Source organism: Synchiropus splendidus, chromosome 1 (genome assembly GCF_027744825.2).
Source record: "Synchiropus splendidus isolate RoL2022-P1 chromosome 1, RoL_Sspl_1.0, whole genome shotgun sequence".
In the NCBI taxonomy this organism is placed as follows: Eukaryota; Metazoa; Chordata; class Actinopteri; order Syngnathiformes; family Callionymidae; genus Synchiropus; species Synchiropus splendidus.
Window position 1 is genome coordinate 71,569,875 of NC_071334.1, and position 20,078 is coordinate 71,589,952.

At 53.2% G+C, this 20,078-nt stretch overlaps 3 protein-coding genes across 5 annotated transcripts; 1 reads left to right on the forward strand and 2 right to left on the reverse strand.

Annotated features, from left to right (window-relative positions):
• Window positions 1-417: 417 nt before the first annotated feature.
• dlc (deltaC) lies at window positions 418-4,278 on the reverse strand. The gene is made up of 10 exons (XM_053881127.1): window positions 4,138-4,278; window positions 3,745-3,987; window positions 3,605-3,665; window positions 3,253-3,510; window positions 2,982-3,173; window positions 2,734-2,903; window positions 2,445-2,661; window positions 1,009-1,672; window positions 870-930; window positions 418-786 (listed from the first exon to the last, which is right to left on the reverse strand). Exons 1-10 carry the CDS (start codon window positions 4,186-4,188, stop codon window positions 781-783), a joined length of 1,923 nt encoding a protein of 640 aa, XP_053737102.1. The 5' UTR covers window positions 4,189-4,278; the 3' UTR covers window positions 418-780.
• Window positions 4,279-5,881: 1,603 nt separating this feature from the next.
• On the reverse strand, window positions 5,882-13,189 carry timm50 (translocase of inner mitochondrial membrane 50 homolog (S. cerevisiae)). The gene is made up of 11 exons (XM_053854171.1): window positions 12,963-13,189; window positions 12,448-12,610; window positions 12,227-12,258; window positions 10,384-10,405; window positions 10,159-10,217; window positions 9,977-10,096; window positions 9,792-9,896; window positions 7,852-7,950; window positions 7,633-7,789; window positions 6,414-6,520; window positions 5,882-6,329 (listed from the first exon to the last, which is right to left on the reverse strand). The coding sequence occupies exons 1-11, from the start codon at window positions 13,167-13,169 to the stop codon at window positions 6,231-6,233; spliced, it is 1,170 nt and encodes a 389-aa protein (XP_053710146.1). The 5' UTR covers window positions 13,170-13,189; the 3' UTR covers window positions 5,882-6,230.
• Window positions 13,190-14,941: 1,752 nt separating this feature from the next.
• clip3 (CAP-GLY domain containing linker protein 3) lies at window positions 14,942-20,077 on the forward strand. 3 transcript variants are annotated; one of them, XM_053882700.1, is made up of 14 exons: window positions 14,942-15,021; window positions 15,572-15,871; window positions 15,939-16,078; window positions 16,155-16,248; window positions 17,445-17,606; window positions 17,689-17,807; window positions 17,890-18,126; window positions 18,611-18,746; window positions 18,810-18,956; window positions 19,019-19,153; window positions 19,225-19,348; window positions 19,414-19,472; window positions 19,535-19,607; window positions 19,670-20,077. In XM_053882700.1, the coding sequence occupies exons 2-14, from the start codon at window positions 15,586-15,588 to the stop codon at window positions 19,722-19,724; spliced, it is 1,767 nt and encodes a 588-aa protein (XP_053738675.1). In that variant the 5' UTR covers window positions 14,942-15,021; window positions 15,572-15,585; the 3' UTR covers window positions 19,725-20,077. The 3 variants fall into 3 exon arrangements, with proteins under 3 accessions (XP_053738675.1, XP_053738658.1, XP_053738666.1); XM_053882683.1 differs by lacking the exon at window positions 14,942-15,021 and adding an exon at window positions 15,045-15,281 and having other exon boundaries at window positions 17,445-17,618; XM_053882691.1 differs by lacking the exon at window positions 14,942-15,021 and adding an exon at window positions 15,045-15,281 and having other exon boundaries at window positions 15,575-15,871; window positions 17,445-17,618.
• Window position 20,078: the final 1 nt, after the last annotated feature.

Genomic DNA, 20,078 nt, shown 5'->3' on the forward strand with positions numbered 1-20,078 from the left:
TCACTTCCTGTTCCTGCCTTCCCGAGCAAGTTTGGCCCCGAGTTTGACGGTTCCAACTTTAATAATAACTACTAGCTGCTTTAGAGACCTCGGGTTCGGGAAAGGGTGGTGGCCGTGAGAGGTCCTCACAAGGATAGAGACACAAACACGCGCGTGCACTATTCTTGTGAGGTCCAATTCTTAGAAATACGCTCGCTTGTGGGGACTTTTTGCCGGACACCACGAGGTTGAGGTTCACTTTGAGGATTCAATCGCCCAAATAACTGTGACCCAGTCTGGTCCGAGTCCCGGTTCAGGTGAGTTTAGGAGGAGAGGCTGGGGAAAGGGTGACGGCCAGGAGAGGTCCCCACAAGGATACAGGCGTGTGTGTGTGAGAGAGAGAGAGAGAACGCTGATAAGAACAGTAGATATATAAGGATTTATTTTAACAAAAATATATTTCTGTAACATGAATAAAGACGTGAATATTGATAAAAAAAATATAGAATTATTTCCTCTAACGTAAATATTTACATCATTAAATAAGATATTTCTCTCTATTTACATATTGCATCTTAAATTAACAGAAGACAAACAAGACTTCGGACGGGTCTCCTGGTGACACCCGAACTCAGGTCCTTGCGGTTGCTCTCTGTGTTGTCATGGCGACCATGGAGCGCAACAGCGGCACCAGACACAGGTGGAAAAGACACCAATCTTGGCCAAGAAAGAAGTGCAATTCGTTGGATGCTTCCCGACGCCACAGACTTGACGGGTTTCTGCAGCTGCGAGACGCTGGAGTCAAACCTGCAACCCAGACAGAAAGGTGGTCAGAATCCACGGGCGTCGACGGCGGTTCCTCCGTGTTGCTGAGTCAGACATCCTCTCACCTCAGAGGCAAACGCGCGCGACTCCGCGGGTCCCGCCAGGACGGAGGGAAGCGCCTTGTTCCTGTCAACGGGAAAAACGCAGCAGGTGATTAGCTGAGCGCGCGGGCACGTCAGACCTCGGCCGCCTCTGGATCCTTACAGGTGAGACGAGTTGATGGCGCTCCACTGCTCCTGCGTCAGATTGCACTTTTTCTCTCCCTTTCCCAGCGCGCCGGTCTGGTTGGACAGCTTGACGACGCCAGGGATGAGGAAGGCTTCTTTCTCCCGCCAGCCGCTCAGCGGCGCGCTCCCGCCGACCCACGGACTCTTGCTGCTGCAGTTGTTGTTGACCGTCTCGAGGTCGTTCTTGACCGACGAGGCTGCGAGTCTGTGGCCGCGGCGGAGCTGCCGCGCGATGAAGACGGCAGCGCACAGCAGCAGCGCCAGAGTCGCCAGCCCAATCGCGCACGCGGCAGCTAGCGCCACGGAGATCTGCGTCGCCGGCGTCGTCTCGGCCAAGTACTCGCAGCGGGCGCCCATGAACCCATCGGGGCACGAGCACACCGGGCCGGAGAAGTGGGCGTAACACGTGCCGCCATTGTCGCACGGAGAGAGGTCACAGGGGCTGGTGCGCAGCGAGCAGTCCTTGCCGGAGTAGCCCAGCGTGCAGGTGCACGTGAAGTCGTTGATGCCGTCCACGCACGTGCCGGCGTTAAGGCAGGGATTTGCGCGGCAGTCGTCGATGTTGGTTTCGCAGTGGAGACCGGTGAACCCAGGACGACAGCGGCACGTGACCCGGTGGCCAAGGTCCCGACACTGAGCACCTGCAGAGGAGACGGCTGAGTTAGAGGGCGCTGAAACACTCAGCTGCGGTGACCCCGCCACCCCCCGCCTCTCCTGTGTTCTTATCCTAATCTGCCCCCCCTCCCCACTACACCGTCCCGTAGCTCCGCCCACAATTGCGACTTCCTTCTTCGTCAACAGACTTCACATAAACATTGTTACTAGTTTCATTTTCGCTACGTGAACAAGGGAATGCAGGAACCAGTTGAGCTGGGGGGAGGGGGTGCGGTGTTTCTAACGGAAACAACAAGAAACAACACGCTTCCAAGAAGCGCTGATAAGAAGAACCTTCGTGACAAGGAGTCGGCTGATGTTATCTGACGAGAATGCACGACGACATAACTACACACTCGTCACGTACACGTTTGCGGAGGGTCGTCACGTGACCCAGGCCAGGCTCCTGTCAGTCCAGTGTTGGCGGAGGACCACACCGCGTCCATGGAAACACTCACTGAGTCTCACAACACTGCGACTGGTGTGATTCTACAGGGAGTCCAACAGGCCTGAACCTGCCACGGCCAGTTTGGACTTTCAGTGTGGTCCATCAGAAGTGCACCTGGGCCAGGGGTGGTTGAGATGCCACCAGGAGCTTCCACTTCAAACCAGAGACAAACACATGCCGCGCTCTCACAGGCGAGTCAGCCGAGCCGCCACAACCACGGGTCAGAGACAGACCCGGCAGCTGAGCCCGTCTTTGGCCGTGGAGGACAACAAGGTGGCGTCACGCTCACGGACTCGCACCGGTCCACCTACCGTTGGCGCAGGGATTGCTGGCACAGCGGTCCATCTTCTTCTCGCAGTTGGAGCCGGTGAAGCCAGGCGGGCAGTGGCACCGGTAGCCCCCGGACTGACTCTCTTGGCAGGTGCCTCCGTTAAAGCAGGGCTTGTCGGCGCAGGTCATGCCGCTGCTCTGGCAGTTCTTGCCGTAGAAGCCTGGAGGACACGTGCAGGTGTAGTCGTTGACCAGGTCCTGTGAAGAGATTTGGTCTTGACTCCTCTGCGCTCAGACTCCTGCGGGGTCGGGTGAAGAAGTGGCACTCACGTGGCAGCTGCCGCCGTTTCTGCACGGGCTGCTGTCGCACTCGTTGATCTCGAGCTCGCAGTCTTTGCCGCTGAACCCCGGGGTGCAGGTGCAGGTGTAGCTGCCCTGCCCGCTGTTGGTGCAGGCCGCCTGGTTCTGGCACGGCTTGTGGTTGGTGCAGTAGTTGAGGTCTGTCAAAAGCCACCAGCATCGTGAGCACGAATTCATCCCCCGGCTGCGGTCACACGACAAAGCGGATGGACGCTCACCTTGGTCGCAGTAGAGCCCCCCCCAGCCCTCCTTGCAGTTGCACTGCCAGGGCAGCTGGCAGGTGCCATGGACACAGCCCGGGTGGCGGGCGCAGCGGTCGCAGAGCTCGCCGCTCCAGCCTTGACGGCACACACACTGACCCGGCAGCTGGCAGAAGCCGTGGTCCTCACTGCAGCCCGGGGCACAGATGGCTGATGGGGCAGAGTTGGAGAGTCAGGCGGCTGACAGACACGCGCACGGCCTCGCGAGAGAAGGGCCTCGGTGACTCACGCTCTGTGCAGTAGTCCCCCTTCCAACCCTCTAGGCACCGCCGCGCCCCCTGCTGGTCGCAGGTGTAGTGGCCGAAGGTGTCGTTGCGGGGTCGGCAGTACGCGGAGCAGGACTCTCCGTGGTAGTTGTCGTCACATGTCACGTGGTAAGAGTAACGCAGCTCGCTCAGCTCCCCGAGGTCCTTGCTGTGGGTCCAGTCTGCCCCCACCCGCAGAGAGTGGCGGGTCGCCGACCGGCTGATCAAGTTGTCCGGGTTCTCTGGAGGAAGGAGGACATCGTTGCTCAGATGGAGAAGCGCCTCCACGAGAAACGACAGGCACCGCGCCACCTGGTGGACGCCACTGTCACTTACCTGTAGCATCGTGTCCGGCCGAGTCCGCGCGCCACGCTTCGATGATCAGAGAAAGGGAGTCCTGCGACGAGAAGGGCCCCGTTAAAGTCGAACCCGGTGTCCCAGCGAGCGGGGCGACGCGCGTCCGGAGCACCACTCACCGGCAGCTTGAACTTCAGGGCCACCCGGATGGGCGAGCTGGCGCTGACCGACTCAGGATCCGCCCGGAAGACGTCGCTGAGTTCCAGTCCGTAGGTGCACGGCGGCTTCGGGTCAATCACGTCCTGCGAGTGTTTCAGGCAAACTCGGAAAAAAAGGCCACAGTCCTGGCTCTCCGGCCGACACACGCTCCGGTTGCTGGAGAAGGAGTCGATCTTCAGCTGGAACACTCCGGAGGAGAGGGCCTGGTGGGGTGAGAAGAGAGGCTCAAATCCGGTCCGCCAGGAGCACGGGCGCGCGCCCTCGACGCAATCCGCCGCAGACTCGGCTCAGGGCGGCGCGTGCTGCTTCCGAGGACCCGCTCTGGGGTCAGCGGCCCGTCAGGCGGAACTCACCGTGGGCGCTGAGAGCAGGAGCAGCAGGCTGCTCAGCAGGGAGCGCGTCATGTTCGAGCCAGAGTCGGTTCCGCGGGCGAAGGTCTGAAGCAGCTGGACTCTGGACTGGGACTGAGAGTTCACACGCTGGCGCGCACCTCTTTATGCCCGCCCAGGCTGTGACGGGGGGGCGAGGGGGGTGCTCAAAAGCGAAAGATCGCACTCTGACGCGTGCACACGCGCGCATTTGTGAGTGTCGCACGAGGTGTTAAAGTTCCACCGAATACATCTGGTCTCGACAGGACCGCAGCCGCAGCAGATGAACGAGTGGATCCATTTCCCCAGGCCACACGAAAAACCAAGCAACAGTTGATTCCTCATCGGCCTCATCCGAGGGGGCAGTGAATCACCAGAACCGTTTCACATCCTTGAGCCTTCTTCATGACTGAGTCAGAAGGAGATGCGCAGTGGGCTTCGGCAGATCACCTCGCGACCCTCCTTGACCTGAACCCACAGCGACGACCGAGTTGAGCCTTATGTGTTTGGCAGACTCGCTTAGTTTAGCCTGAGATGCTCCGGTCAGACGAGTCCCGTCCTCCGAGTGTGCAACAGGCTCATGTCACCCCTTCGTTTTTGTCTCGACATCCGGCCCACGTCTCGGGGGCTCTGGCTGTCGAGACCGGCCCGTCTGGTGTCTTTGATGACTGGAGGCAAAACCGTCGACCCGCAGGTTCAGAACCAGCGGTCATGGCGACGGAGTGGCGCGAGAGCGCGTGGAAAAGTCGCGTGCCGCACCTCACGACTTTCCGAACAGACGGTCATTTCAAACGACTGTGACGTCTCGTGAAACATGAAAGTGAAAGAGCTGAAGTGACGCGATGAACCGGCCCGGCCACGCGTGCCGCACACGCAAATGACCAGCGGCACGAGTTTTTGTTGTCGCGTGCCGTCGGACGGGGGGCGGGGGGTGTCGGCGCGAGGGTCGCGTGGGAAAGTCTGCGGGAGTGAGACCGGAGCTGCGCGGGCGTCAGGATTCACACATGCACATGCGCAGGAGAACAAACGCTCTGGAGGTGTGAAAAACGCCACCTGCCGCTCAGCTGCGGCTCATTCAGCAGCCGCGCGTGCGGCGCTCACCTCCCAGACAGGAGAAGATTCTCTGGCTCGCGCGCACAGTGGCAACACTGCTCACGGTCCAGACATCCAAAACACACTCTGGTGCTGGTCTTCAGTCCGACCATGAGCCAGCACACCCGAGCTCAGGCGTCTCCAAGAGCGTCATGACTCTGGTGTGATCCACTGGCCGGCCTGGATCTACAGGCTGGATCAGTGTGGGCGCCACGGGTCGCTCCGTCAGGCGGCGCAGAGGCAGAACATCAGCCCACAGGCTCCTGAGAGACTTGTGAAAGATGAACATCTTCTCCCAGTCAATGTGACTCCACACGGCTGACATGACGGGTGGAACATAAACACATATAGAGCCGCCTCCCTGACCCTCACTTCCAAGCAGGACGTCTTGTTTTTGTGCGGTGACCTGGCCAGAAGAGGCCCTCAGCTCAGCTGCTGCTGCTGCTGCTCATGGTTCATCAGCCTGGCTTCAGCTTCAGAAACACTCGGGAGACTCCTGAGAGTGTCACTGAGGCGGCGCACGTGTGAAAGACTCCAGCGCAGGAACAATAGAGACGGCTGCGTCAGGAGCGCGTGAAGGCGTGAAGTCAGGTTTCCTGCCGAGAACATCTGAAGTCGGAGACAAATGGACTCATAAAAGCTGCTGCTCCCACCTTCTCACCTCATTCCTCCCGGGAAAAACCCTGGCGGCCGACGCACACAAGAACCAAGTCAACAGACGCGGAGAGATTGGATGGATTTTTACTCTGTCAATGCACACGACCTGGATAACATGAGGCTGATGACAGTCTGGCGAGGGGCGTGGCGTAGCAGGAGCCTCCTCATTTCTCCCAGCACCAACAAGCTGCAGCGACGGACTGAAGTCGGCTCAGCAGCGTCTTCAGGACGCTGCGGTCTGCAGACGTGGCTCCGCCCAGTGTGGCCTTCAGGGTGTCCCTCACTCCAAGCTCTCTCTCCTCTGAGCGACTGGCTGCACACTCGCAGGCTCACTGCTGTTTCGAACGCCAGAGTCTTGAAGTGATGGAACCCAGAGAGAAACTGGGCTTCTTCTGCAGTGAACCTTCTGTCAAGCGCTGCTCCTCCTCCTTCACACACACAGACACAGACACACGAGTCACCAACAGGAGTCACCAACAGCAGCAGCAACATCTCAGCTGTGGCGAACACACCTGGGCCAGCTGAGCCTGCCGCCTCTTGAAGGCCTGGATGGGGTCGTCCTCCAAGGCAAAGTTCTCCAGCACCGTCCGGACATCTTCCACGCCACTCACTGCGATGGCTGTGGAAAGCAGGATGAGACGTGAATGAGCCTCACGTCAGCAGACGGTTCCATGTGGATCTCCTGCACCAGGCATCTCTGAGAACTTCAGTCCCCGTGTCTGACAGGGTCCTGTGGAGTGAGGTGTCTCCAGAGCATCACGACGTGTGATGGCGCGCAGGTTCAAAGACATTTGAGTGACGAGACATCCACAGTGACAACCATGGTCACCAACTTCATCCCACCCACTGGAGAGTAGGGACGGGCGATATGGACCAAAAAAGTCATCAGGATAAATGTTGGCATTTCTGTGATAACTATTATTAACTAATTATTAACTAATGATCAGGATAAATCCATGTTCCTCTCCTCCATGTGTTGGACACTACAGTCCTGTTTGATGATGAAACTCATTAATGGAGTTTGTCTCCAGTATCATGGTCTGTTGACGTCTCAATAGAAGAGTGAACTCTGCAGTGCAGAGATGAGAAACTCAATGTTCCAGGTCTCTGGTAGAAGCCGCTGGTGTCTGACAGGCTGCTCTGCCAGCTTTATTTAGGGCTTCAATGGAGCCCTCTGTCTGTCTGTCTGTCTGTCTGCTGTGTCTCATGTCTCTGAACAGTTGAACTATGGAGCAGTCTGGACACAGTTCCTAGATGCTGCTGAAGAAACATTACCAAGGCAGAGGAGCGCCTCAGAGAACCTGTGAGGACCACTCCATGTCATCAAAGAAACAGGGATCCAGAGACTCAGAGTCCACCAGTGTCATGATCCAAGGTTCCCTGGATTCAACATCACTTTCAAACGACCACGGTGAACCACAGTCCACCACACTCTCCACAGCTGTCACACGCCGCGGAGCTGGAGAGCGCGGCGCCGTCACCTCATGTTCACGTGTGAAGGTCCAATGCAGCCAGTGAGCCGCAGGTTTATGGAGTTTAAGGTGAGATGCAGAAGTGTCACCGTGGGGACTGTGTTTGGCAGTGTATCATGGACGGTGAGTTATTGACCGTCCCTAGTTCCTACCATGTGGTGTGGGACTAGAAGCTGTTATGGAGCCACCTCACCAGTGACTGGAAGGCTCTCTCTGAGGGGCTCGGTGTGGACAGACAACAGCAGGGAGGGGGTCTTACTTTTCAGCAGGTTAGCGAGGTCATATAGAGTCCGGTCCTCTGAGTTCCCGTCCCACCTCTTCAGGGCCAGACCGTTGAAGGGCTGCAGACAGAAGGCCTGGCGCTTGCAGTCCACCACAATGACCCGGCTGGTGTCACGGTTCAGACAAGACACGTCCTGAAGACAACGAACACCGTCGCAGGCAGAGCCTCGGGTTGGCAGACTTCAGACGGAGATACCTTCACGTGGTGTCCTTCCATGTAACGCGTGGCGTCTCTGAAGAGTCGATACATGACAAAGCCCTGAGGATCAATGCTGTCGATCAGAGGATACGCCGTCTGTGGGAGCAGCAAGGCAAGCGCTGAAACCCCAGTCAAAAAAGCACCTGCTACAGCCATCAGAAGAGCAAAACAAAAAAAGCAAACCTGTGCTTCAATGCAACTGCGCTGACTCAATGACTTTTCTATTTCAATTCCAACATCTGAACAAGTGAAATATTGCCCTGAACATGTGTCCCCACATCTCCAACCACGGATGAAAACGGAACACAATTTAGTGTGACCAACACAGAGGTCGACCTCAAACACTCCTCTGCGATTCAGCACATATATGTGTATATAATTTGTATAAATAAAACACACTCTCTGCCGCCCCCTGCTGGTCCAACAGACGCAGCACGTCACCGGCTCCTGTCCGCTTCAGATTTCACTGACAACATTATACATAACATGATGACAACCAACTCCGACTCTGCAGTGTGAGACTTCGAGTTGAGTCCAATAAAAAAGTCTCATTCATAACTGTGCTCTTATCATGAGACCACCGACTCTGACACGTGGGTTCATCTTGCTGCGGCACAAACGCACTGGCCCAGGCCTCCGAGGCCGTGCTCAGAGTGAACCCTCCGGTCAGCGGGCACGGATGGGCTCAACAGCTCCGACGCCTGGACACGCCGACGAAGGCAGGTGCGACTACGTGAGGTGAGAGTCGTGCACGTTTCCACGAGGAAAGAAAACACTGACATCTGTGTTTATGCATAACTACACCTGTAGACCGTGCTTTGCTCAGTGTGAGCAGTGGCGTGCCTGCGCACATAGACATGGATATACAGATTTAACAATGGTCACGTGCTGCTCTCATTAGTCTGTTTAGTTTGACATCTGACACAACTATCATCAAATACTTTGAATTACAAAGTGATGTGTCTGAGCAAACACTCTCTGAGCGGTGGACCACCGGGAGCCACCTGTCGTCGGCTGTGGTGACTGCTGCAATAGTTGAGTTAGAATGAAAAAAAATGGAGGAATGGAACCTGTGAAATGGAGAAATAAACAGGTAGAAATAAAATCCTTTCAATGGTCTTTGAATTAGACTCTTTGTGTTGGACAGAATCCTCATGTCATATATTCACTATATAGAGATCCAGAATCTTCCGACACAACAAGTCGACTGACTCTAGTCAGTGAAGTCACGTGACAGCACTGAGGTGTGCGCTGGACGTCAAAGAACTTGAAGCAACTTTGACAAACATGGCTCCTTTCTCACACGGATGGATGAGGCTCCTGAACCCGTCTGTGGTGAGAGTGACTTTTGTCTTCTGTGAGTGAGCGCTCCTCATGGAACAGTGAGCTCCAGTGAAGAAGGAACAGCTTTCTTCTCCACTGACTCCACACTTCATCTCCTCAGCTGACTAGCGTCTCCTCTCTGTGGTCTGAAACCCGACCGTCCTCTCTCCTCTGCGTGACTCCGCCCCCCAACATTTGAAGAGAAAGCAGCTCCTCAACATCAGCCAGCTCCAATAGTTCCCTTCAGATGGCAGCTCTTCCAGTTGCTCTTCCTTCCACGCTGTGGATGTAGCGCCGTCACTGGGCGCACGCTGCAGCGGAGGACAGGGAGGAAACACGCGGTGGAACAGTGAGCGCTTCATCTCACTGCTCTGATGTCACCAGGCTCCATGTCTGGACAGCCAGAAGCTCCAGAGTCTGGATATTGCAGTGATTTATATTCAGGATGAGTTTTTGTTGCGCAGCGTAGATGTGTTTGTGTTGAGGTCGCACGCGCAGCTGAGGGAACTTAGCTCACAACCTAAAGAATTGCAATGGAACCCGGCACTAGCAAGACATGTCAACACCACGTGGCCTTTTCTCCACCTTTCAGCGAGTGAATGAGTGCGACCCACCATGCCAGTCTCCGCTGTGAAAATGACGATCTCATAGTAAGGTGAGAGCTGCTGGAAGAGGAAGTCGATGCCAGGACGTTTCTTAAAGCGCCAGCCTGTTGATAACTGCAGGAAGAGAAACAAGATGAGGCTGGCTGAAGGACCAACTGCCTTCAAACACACCGCGTTTGTGTGAGCAAACCTACCGACCACTCGGGGTGCAACAAGACATCAGTAAGCTCCAGGACCAGCGTGTAGGGAGGCTGATAGTAGGGCTCCTTCAGAGGGTCAGGAAGTAGCTTTGGACTGGTGGGCTCTATGATCATCTGGCACACACACACACACACACTTATTCACAGCTTCACTGAAGGAAGAACAAGCCACTCACTTGTCTGTAATCTTTAAAGTACTTGTAGGTCCTTCTGAGCTGTTGAATCACCACAGGGTCTGAAGGAGACAAACGCAGGTCAAGCACATGCTCGGCCAAACATCCCTGTGCTTGACTACTACTGCACACGCTCCACTGGTAATCCGTGCAGAGACAGAGGGCCGGTCCAGCAGAACCAGCCCTCGATGAGAGAGAGGAAAAGAGAAAAGGTAGAATCAAACTCACCGCCATCAAACTCATCTGGAATCTGTCCAAATAGAGAGGAAAATTAAAAGACAAGTCCACGGAGCACCGAGCACCTTGACTGGATGTTTCTGTTCAGTAGGGACGGGCCATCGGGACCAAAAAGGTGATCAGGATAAATGTAGTCATTTCTGCGCTAACAATAATTCTCAGGATAAATCCAACGACCATGGTGAAGCAAAGTCCACCACACTCTCCACAGCTGTCACATGAGGAGAGGGTGACGGCGCTGCGCTCTCCAGCTCTGCGGCGCCGTCACCCTCTCCTCATGTTCACGTGTGCAGGTCCAATGCAGCCAGTGATCCGTGTGTTTATCCAGTGTATGGGCAGATGCAGAACTGTCACCGTGGAGACTGTGTTTGGGGGGATATTGTGCACGGTGAGTTATCGGCGTCTCTACTGTTCAGGCATGACTTGGTCGTCCAGGCACCTGCACACAGCTGGAGCAGGGCTCTCAAAGTGATCCACAATGGGGCCACAGCTCATCGGGGAACGTAAGCAGAAGGTCATGGTCCTTCAAGGTCAATTTGATTTATATAGCACAGTTCCACAGCCAGAACCGACCAAAGCGCTGCCCATGCGACAATAAAAAGACGTACACAAAGGCAGAAGAAACAGGATTCAAATGGGCGTCTTCATAAACCTCGGACAAAAGAATACAGCACAATAAACACAGTCAAACGGAGGCTGACGTTGAATTTAAAGTGCTCAAGTGCTGGTGCAGCTCTGATATCTGGAGGTGGTTTGATCCACAGTTGGGGCCCAGATACAGACAAAGCTGGGGACTTGAGGTCGGTCCTACAGCTGCTGAGGAGCAGCTGGGAAGATGCCCTCGACCTGTGACTCTTAACCATAGGGGCCGCAAGGGCCCCCTAGAGGGCCGCTAGAAGTCTTCTGTTTCCCACCTCTGGGCCGTGAAACGCTCAGTTCTAACCCATTCAGGACCTGCACCTGCACCTGCTGCTGGTTGGACCTTTCCATGACGAATAAATATGTTTGCGATGATCACATGGTTTCAGGTCATTTCACAGGGTTTTGGTTTGTTTACATGTTACATGTAGATGAAATACGTTGGTCACCAACGAAATCAAGAGTCATGACTCTATGTCTTGTTTGGGCCAACATCCTCAGGAGGAAGAAACCAGAGTGGGCCATGTTGCTTTTCCTGCACTCGAATGACTTTTTCAGACCTTCGACACGTTGATTTAAGAGTTTTTAAGGATCCGCGGGATGATCCCACATCTGTGTTGGTGCTGAAGGAAACCTGGACCAGCTTAACCTGACCAAACATACTCATCTGCAATCCTCCTCACGGAAACTCCGGGGAGCCCACACCTTCCTCGCCTGCAAGCAACTGTCCAACACTGTGGAGACGGCCCACAAATGCTGGAGACAAACGCAACCAAACTTGCCTCCAGAAGACGCTGCTCTGCAACATATCAGGATTGTTTGCCTGAGCCCGAGCATTCCAACTAAATCATCCCGAAATACTGAGTGAAACTTGAAGAAGTGGCCCGGGCCGTCAAAACCTGCAGCACACGCAGCACAGCCAGCCACGTTCTTCAATCCCTTCAGGACAAACTCAGGAGGTCACACTTGTCACAGGCAGGTCCAAGCACGAGTTCTGTCCTTCAGAAACTTCCTTAAATCAAGCCAGCTGGAGTCAAACAAAATATTTTTTGAAAAACTGTCACGACAAACCAACTAAAGCAGCAGGGCTTCAGTGAGTGGCACCACAGTCCAGTCAAACGGGTCTGTTTTTAACTTTTTGTTTCACATCAGAAAGGTGTCTGGAGAATGTGTGTGTGTGTGTGTGTGTGCGTACCTTGTTTCCATGTTCATCAACAGAGTTCGACCCTGAAACGGGAAATGCATGTTACCATGGATCAAGATCAACTTGGACGTCACTAAACCAGTGGACAGTCAGCAGTGGGTGGAGTTTGAGGAATAAGAGCAGTGCTCTGCGAGCCTACGGGAGTGTGACATCCATCAGTGTCTGGAACTGGACCTGTGGTGAGGATCCATCTGAGTGGAAACAGGGCTCACCGAACACGTACACCAGCGCCACTGCCCCGCCTGCACCCATCAGGGCGGCCAACCTGAGGACCATCTTCTTGGCGTACGCTGAATTCTCCTTCTTCTTATTGTCTCCTGCCTCCTCCTCCTGCTGCTGCTGCTGCTGCTCAGACCCTGAATCTCCAGATGCAGTCTGCAAGAACCATGAAGTTCAAACAAGGCGTTTAGTTTAGCGAAGGAGCTGGTGACAACATCATGGAGCCCCGGTCCCCTCGGTGGACGAGCAAGATCAAGTCAAGGACACACGCGTCCAACATGACACGCAGTTCCGTAGAGGACACACAAGGAGCGACGGAGCAGGCATTTGTCCGGGAAGATCATGGTGAAAGAAACAGCCAAGCGAACAGCTGCCCCGCAACACTGCGGCCCGACCCGCTGTCCCGGACGCGGCTTGATCACGTAGCGCCTCTCACACCCGACCGTTCTTTAGCTTCGTTTCCCACACAAGGCAACTCACTAGGCGCTAATCCGCGGATGGAACTGACCCGAGAATGCTGCAGCCGCTCTTGGAGGATGGCCTGAGCGAGACCGGAACCAGGCGGCGGATGGTCGGAGGACAGCGTCCGTACGGCATCTTTCACATGAGGGCAGTGTTTCGGCGCACAGGCCGCCAGGGCAGACGTGACCCCCGGGGTGAGCAGCCGTAGGAGGCCACGGGCACGCACACACATGACCACTGACGGAGCCGCCATGTTGGATTGAGGCTCGCCGTTCCGGGAGCGAATGACTCGGGAGGTCGGCAACGCGCTATTGGTCACTCCGTTTGAGTGACAGGCTTGACATCCAATGAGGCTGCTAGAATCCACGACGGGGCGATTTCAGGTGAACGCACGATAAAATGGTTATTTCGTACACGGCCCAGACCATTTGCTATTTTTTTTTCAAGAGCGAGAAGGGACGCGTATTGATTAATAACAATATCAATAAAAGGGCTCATCCGAGTTCATGAAGGTGTCTCCGGTCCCTCTGTCAAACTTCAGCCTGTGGAGCCAAATAAAGCCATTCACAACATCTACTCTCAACAACTAACCCTAACCCTAACCTAACCCTAACCCTAACCCTGACCCTAACCCTGACCCTAACCTAACCCTAACCCTAACCCTAACCCTAACCCTGACCCTAACCCTGACCCTAACCCCAACCCTAACCCTGACCCTAACCCTAACCCTAACCCGGCCGACATCTGGTTGATTCCGAAACTCATCCCATCATCCCCTAACCCTCCATCTGTGTTAACTGAGATGTTGCGATACAAAGTGTTGTTTAAAGTTGTGGTTTGTTGATGAAGTTACCTCTTCAGACTATCCATTTATTAAAGGACATTTAATGGAACATAAGAAATTCTGAAGCTCTCATGCTCACCAGTGATCAGACGTTTCGGTAGCTTTATTCATCCTGCCATAGTTAGCTCTTGGAGATGTTTTTTTCAGACATGAGAAATGACTTATTGCGACGTTGTCATTCTATAGTTTTATTCAGTGATAACTAATGAGTTTCATACGGTGGTCGTGGCTCCCTTTTATATTAGAACTGTAAATCATGTGATAATTTATCGTACCATATTGCATGTTCTTTAAAAAGTTGTCATTTGGGACTCTTTTATTTTTTTTACATTTTTGAAAATTTAATTATATTATTAGTTGTGCGTCCACTTCAGTGTGCCCCACAAAACCGTTATTTATCTGTACGTCTGTCTTTCACAGTACATTTTGATTTGTTCATATACAGTATATGAACAGTCGAGTGGCTGTCCTGAGTCTGCAACCAAAGCAAGTAAACTCAATGCTCCAAACATAATACAATGCTATTGAACAAGACGAGAAAAGGAATCATTCCAAATTCCTTCTGACTGGTCCCACGGTTTCGGCCAAGGAAGTGATTGGATCGAAGTGCGAACAGACTTGCACATCACTCTTTGGCGGCCTCTCAATGGATGCAACTTTCGTGTGTGTAAATGAAAGCAAGTCTTATGACGAGAACACAAACAATGGGGGACTGGTCACTGGTGACAGAAGAGTCTCCTGGACCCGACTGTGGCGCTAGGGGGCGCTCCACGGGAGCTGTCTCCAATGTGGCGGCCTCAACCGTTAAGGTTCAGCGCTGCCTCCTTTTTCCGTGTCAACATTGAATGTTCATGGATGTGTACATGTGCGGCCGACTGTAAAAATGCAATACAAACCCATCGGAAGGCCTGAAATGAGTGTCGACCGTGTGATGTGGGAATCCGAGTCCCGAGTACACGCGCTGCTGTCGGGGCGCGATGAGTCACGCACCGTCAACTCGGGACCCCTGGTGGTTGCTTTTAGTAACCTCTCATTGCTTACGCTCCTTTAAGTTCAGAATATCATCAGCTGGAACGGTTTCTGTGTAACAACAGCTTTTTAAAAAATCATTAACGATGCGAAATAAAAAAAAAAAAAAAAAAGGGGGGGGGGGGGGGGGGGCGTCAGAGGGGAGGAGGGGCGGGACCTGACTTGGGATTCCTCTCGACTGACCGTTCACATCGTCACCATCAGCAGCTTCATCTGCAGCGGCTTCTCTCGGGTAAATCAGCGTCTCCTTTTTTGACAAACAGCGAGTTCTGGTCACGTGATTGTCGGTGTATCTTCGGCGTCTGTCGAGCACTCGATGGGGACCGTATATATTCGAGGACGCTGCCTCCATCTTGGTTTTGTCGCCTCTCCCTCATCCGCAGCGCTTGCATAAGACCGCTGTCCTCCTCGCTCCGTGTTTGGAGCCAAGTCTCAGGGAAAAGCTCTCCGGTCCACCCTCTGTTTGTGTGTGCGTCACTGGGCTCTGAGGAGGTAAGATGGAGGAGAGGAAGGCGTCATCCTCATCCTCATCCTTCGGTAGAGTCGCGCAGATCGCAGGGTTGTTGTCGCCATGATGCTCGGCCTCCGCGCTGGACTGAGACCGAAGAGGACGTGAAACAGATGCGCTGCTTTGACCTCACAGACCAACGACACTGAAAGAGCTGCTCACGCGACCCACCAGAACCGGAAACCAGCAGCAACGTTGATGCTCTTGCACGCGCGCGCGCACGTCCATTTGTCGTCTGAAAAGTTTTGCTCTTCACCTCTGTGATCTGCTTTAGCAGGGTGCGGCGTCATGACTAAAGAGGAGCGCGTGGAGGAGCAGAAGAACGTGGAGGAACAAGACAACATAGGAGAGGAGGAGCTCACAGAAGGAGAGGATGGTGACGTGGATGACTGTGAGTCGGAGGAGGCCAAAGTGATCGCTGAGGAGGAGCAGGAGTGTGATCCTGCTGTGGGCAGCGACGTGGAGGGCGGACCTGGGCCCCAGCTGCAGGCACTGTCCACCACACCAAGTCCAGAAACAAGACGTCGACCCATTGTGCACCCATCTTCTCAAGCGCCTCTTCCCGAGGACTATGGTACGGTGTGAAAATGTAGTGGGACACACGGTGCTGTTGGCCTCTGACCCCTGTTCACCCTCCGCAGCCTTCACATTCTTTGATCCCAACGACCTGGCGTGTGCAGAAATTCTGCGAGACCCTCAGACCACCGTCCCGGAGCTCTTCGCCATCTTGCGCCAGTGGGTTCCGCAGGTCCAGCACAAGATTGATGTCATTGGCAATGAGGTGTGCAGCTTTTATTTATGATCACATTTGTCAGTCCTGTAAGGAAAAAAAGCAACAATGAAGTGGTATTTCACAGATTCTGAAACGGGGGTGCCATGTCAACGACCGTGACGGACTGACAGACATGACGCTGCTGCACTACAGCTGCAAGGCTGGAGCTCACGGCGTTGGTATGTTGTTGATCCATGCTAGCATTAGCACCGCTAGTGTCTTGCTTTAGTTTGGTCGATGACAAACGACTGGTCATGAAGTCCTCAGTGCTGCTGTAGATCCGTCTGTCTCTGGATGGGGACGGGCCATATGGACCAAAAAAGTTCCCACGATAAATGTTGTCATCTCAGCGATAACGATCAGGATAAAGCCATGTTCCTCTCCTCCATGTGTTGGACACTACAGTCTCACTGTTTGATGATGGAACTCAGGAGTGGAGTTTGTCTCCAGCATCATGGTCTGTTGACGTCTCAGTAGAACAGTGAACTCTGCAGTGCAGAGATGAGAAACTCAATGTTTCAGGTCTGTGGTAGAAGCCGCTGGTGTCTGACAGGCTGCTCTGCCAGCTTTATTTAGGGCTTCAATGGAGCCGTCTGTCTGTCTGCTGTGTCTCATGTCTCTGAACAGTTGAACTATGGAGCAGTCTGGACACAGTTCCTAGATGCTGAAACCATCAGGTGAAGAAATGACCATGGAGTCAGAGTCTATTCTCCAGATCATGATCCAAACTGTCAGTCCTTTGTCTTGTGTGATGAAAAACCTTGTCACAATTCTCTCTCCTAAAATGCTTGTTTTCCATGGCCTTATTGAAGATGTCACTCAGACTTTGAGGCTTTAGAATTTGTTGATGGTCCCTAACTGATGGCAGCTCCTAGCATTAGCGCTGCCTGTGAGAGTGTGTCCTCCATCAGTGAAGCCTCATGGGGACGCGGAAGAGGACGCCACCAATACGTCCAATATCCAAGTGTTGTCACCTTGGCAGCGGGAGAGCTGCATGTGTTGATGTGAAGGAGGTGTCGAGGAGTGGAGCATACAATAAAGAATCACATTGTTAAAAAAATCTGAATCAGAATAGAATTTATTGCCATGTGGGGGGGTCCCACCAACTAGGAAAGGGCTTCGAAATAAAGTGCTGTTAAATAAAATCAAATAAAATAACAAAGGCTGATCACAAATTCAACCGTCTGACGGCTGCTCCTGTGACCGGAGGTTCTGGTCTGGATAGAATGAAATGAGAAGATGGCGCTGGGTGAACAGCTGCGTCCTGCCTCCTTTTCCTGTTGCTGTTTGCACTAACAACTGAAGACTTACTTGTTTGAGAAGCTTTAGTCCAGCGGTTGTGTGCCACTCTCATCACACTGTGATTGATTGACAGGTGACCCTGGAGCAGCGCTGCGTCTCACAAGTCAACTGATCGCACGAGGAGCTGACGTCAGTCTCCGAAGCCGCTGGACCAACATGAACTCCCTTCACTATGCAGCTTATTTTGATGTTCCAGAGCTGATCCGGGTTCTGTTGAAAGCTGCTGGAGCCAGAGGTGTTCACGCACGTGCGCACGCACGGAGGCTTTCTTCAGCTTGCCAACGTTTCTCAAGCCTTTCCTTTTGTTTACCTCGCAGTTCTCAACTCCACCTGCAGTGACTTTCACTTTGGAACAGCGCTTCACATTGCAGCATCAAACCTTTGTCTCAGCGCTGTCAAGTGTCTCCTGGAGCACGGAGCCAATCCTTGCGTCCGGGTGGGTCCCTCCTCCTCATCAAACTATTTTGACAGTGAAGCCTTGTTGTCTTTTGTCTGTGACCTATGTTCGCTCCCACCAGAATGAGAAGGGTCAGGTCCCGGCGGAGGTGGTTCCAGACCCAATGGACATGAGTCTGGACAAAGCAGAAGCCGCTCTGGTGGCCAAAGAGCTGAAGCAGCTGCTCCAAGACGCTGTTCCACTCAGCTGCAATCTTCCTCGTGCTACTCTTCCAAACTACGACAACATCCCAGGAAACCTGATGCTGCTGTCGCTGGGGCTGAAGCTGGGTGACCGCGTGCTGCTGGATGACATGAAGGTGAGCGTGAGCTGCGTGCACCACTCTGTTCATCGAGTTCCATTGAGAGATTTGTCCTTGTGTTCATTAGTCTGACACTGTTAATACTGTCGAGACGGTTCTTTTTAGTCATGCTTAGTAGTATATATTATGATGTCTTTATTCTTATCTTCATTTTTACTTTCATTTTTATCTTTACTTTTACCTTTATTTTTATCTTTATTTGTATCTTTGCTTTTATATATATATATATATATATATATATATATATATGCTTTTATCTTGTTTTTATCTTTACTTATAGATATATTTTTATTTTTATCTTTATTTTGATTCTTATCTTGCATGCTTGTTTGAGTAACATTCTCTGTGACCTACTTTTTCTGTTGCTTCATGAATCTAGTATTTTGAGCAGGAGTTGTGGTTGGAACAAAATAAAGTAAGTGATTCTGACAGATAAAGTAAGTGATTCTGACTCCGATGGATGCTCTTGTGTCTCCCACAGAGTGGCACGCTGAGGTTTTGTGGCACCACCGAATTTGCCAGTGGTCAGTGGGTTGGCGTGGAACTGGATGAGCCAGAAGGGAAGAATGACGGCAGTGTTGGTGGCGTGCGATATTTCATCTGCCCTCCAAAACTTGGTACGAACCAGCGTGCGCCCAGGGCAAAGGCCATGTTACGTCCTCACCGTTCTTTGTCATCAGGAATCTTTGCTCCGGTCTCAAAGATCACCAAGGCCATGGACCAGGTGACCTCTGTGTCGTCCACACCGCAGACCCCCCGCATGGATCTGGCCGCCAGGTTGGCTGGAAAGACAAAGAAGCAGAAAGAGAAGAAGGAACGGGAGAAGAGTAAGAAGCAACGGCCGTTTCCCACCACTGCATGTCTCACGCTGCTCAACGTGTGTCCACAGCCCTGAAGAAGAAGAAGAGTTCCGGGGTGAATCTGGATCCAGAAGGCCTGAACGTGGAGGTCGGCGATGAGGTCCTAGTTGCTGGTCAAAAGCACGGCACGGTCCGTTACTTTGGCAAAACTGACTTTGCTCCAGGTGAGTGTGTGTGTGTGATTCATCACAGTCTGAAACTAGCTCACCTTCTCTCATGGGTTTGTGTTGTGCAGGCTTCTGGGTTGGGGTGGAGCTGGACCAGCCCACTGGGAAGCACGACGGCTCCGTGTTTGGGGTCCGTTACTTCCACTGCCTCCCCAAGTACGGGGTCTTTGCCCCGCCGTCCAGAGTCCAGAGGTGCGTTCCCTTTGAGTCACATGTCAGAGGTCAGCAGCCCTAACACTCACATCCGTTGTTCTCAGAATTGGGGGTGCCAAAGACTCGCAGAAAGACGGAGTGAAGAAGGTTCATCAGGTCACAGGTGAGGACGTGTGTGTGTGTACCTTCATCTGTTGCCGTTACACATGTGCTTTTGTGCCCCAGTGTCGCAGCCAAAACGGAACTTCAACACTCTGCGGTCCCCCAAAGATCTGAGCAGTGAGAGCTCCATATCCAGGTGAGACAACCAGCCTCCTGCCACGTGACAGCAACGTCTGACGCGCTCTTTTTTTCCAACAGGCTGCTGTTCTGCTGCTGGTTTCCGTGGATGCTGCGTGCAGAGATGCAATCGTAACAAGCCCCGCCTCCAAACGCTGCACCCTTGTGTTCCCTGTCAAGACTCTCTGTTTGGTGCCTTTCATTTGACGAGGATAAGCCACCTTCTTCCAAAGCTCCCGGTAACCCGCCTTGCTGTGATGATGGTGGATCTGAGCAGCAGATATTCCTGTGGTAACAGCGTAGTTGTAGAATCGTCCCGTCCGGGGAACCTGCACGCTTCTGTCGTTATCCAGTATTACTAATCATTATTGACGTGAACATAAGTATGACATCATTTCCTGTTGACCTTTCACAATAACGGCACAGTGAACCACGAGTTGTCATGTTGATGCTGTAACGTGTCTTTCAAATAAAAGGAAACCGCATTCAC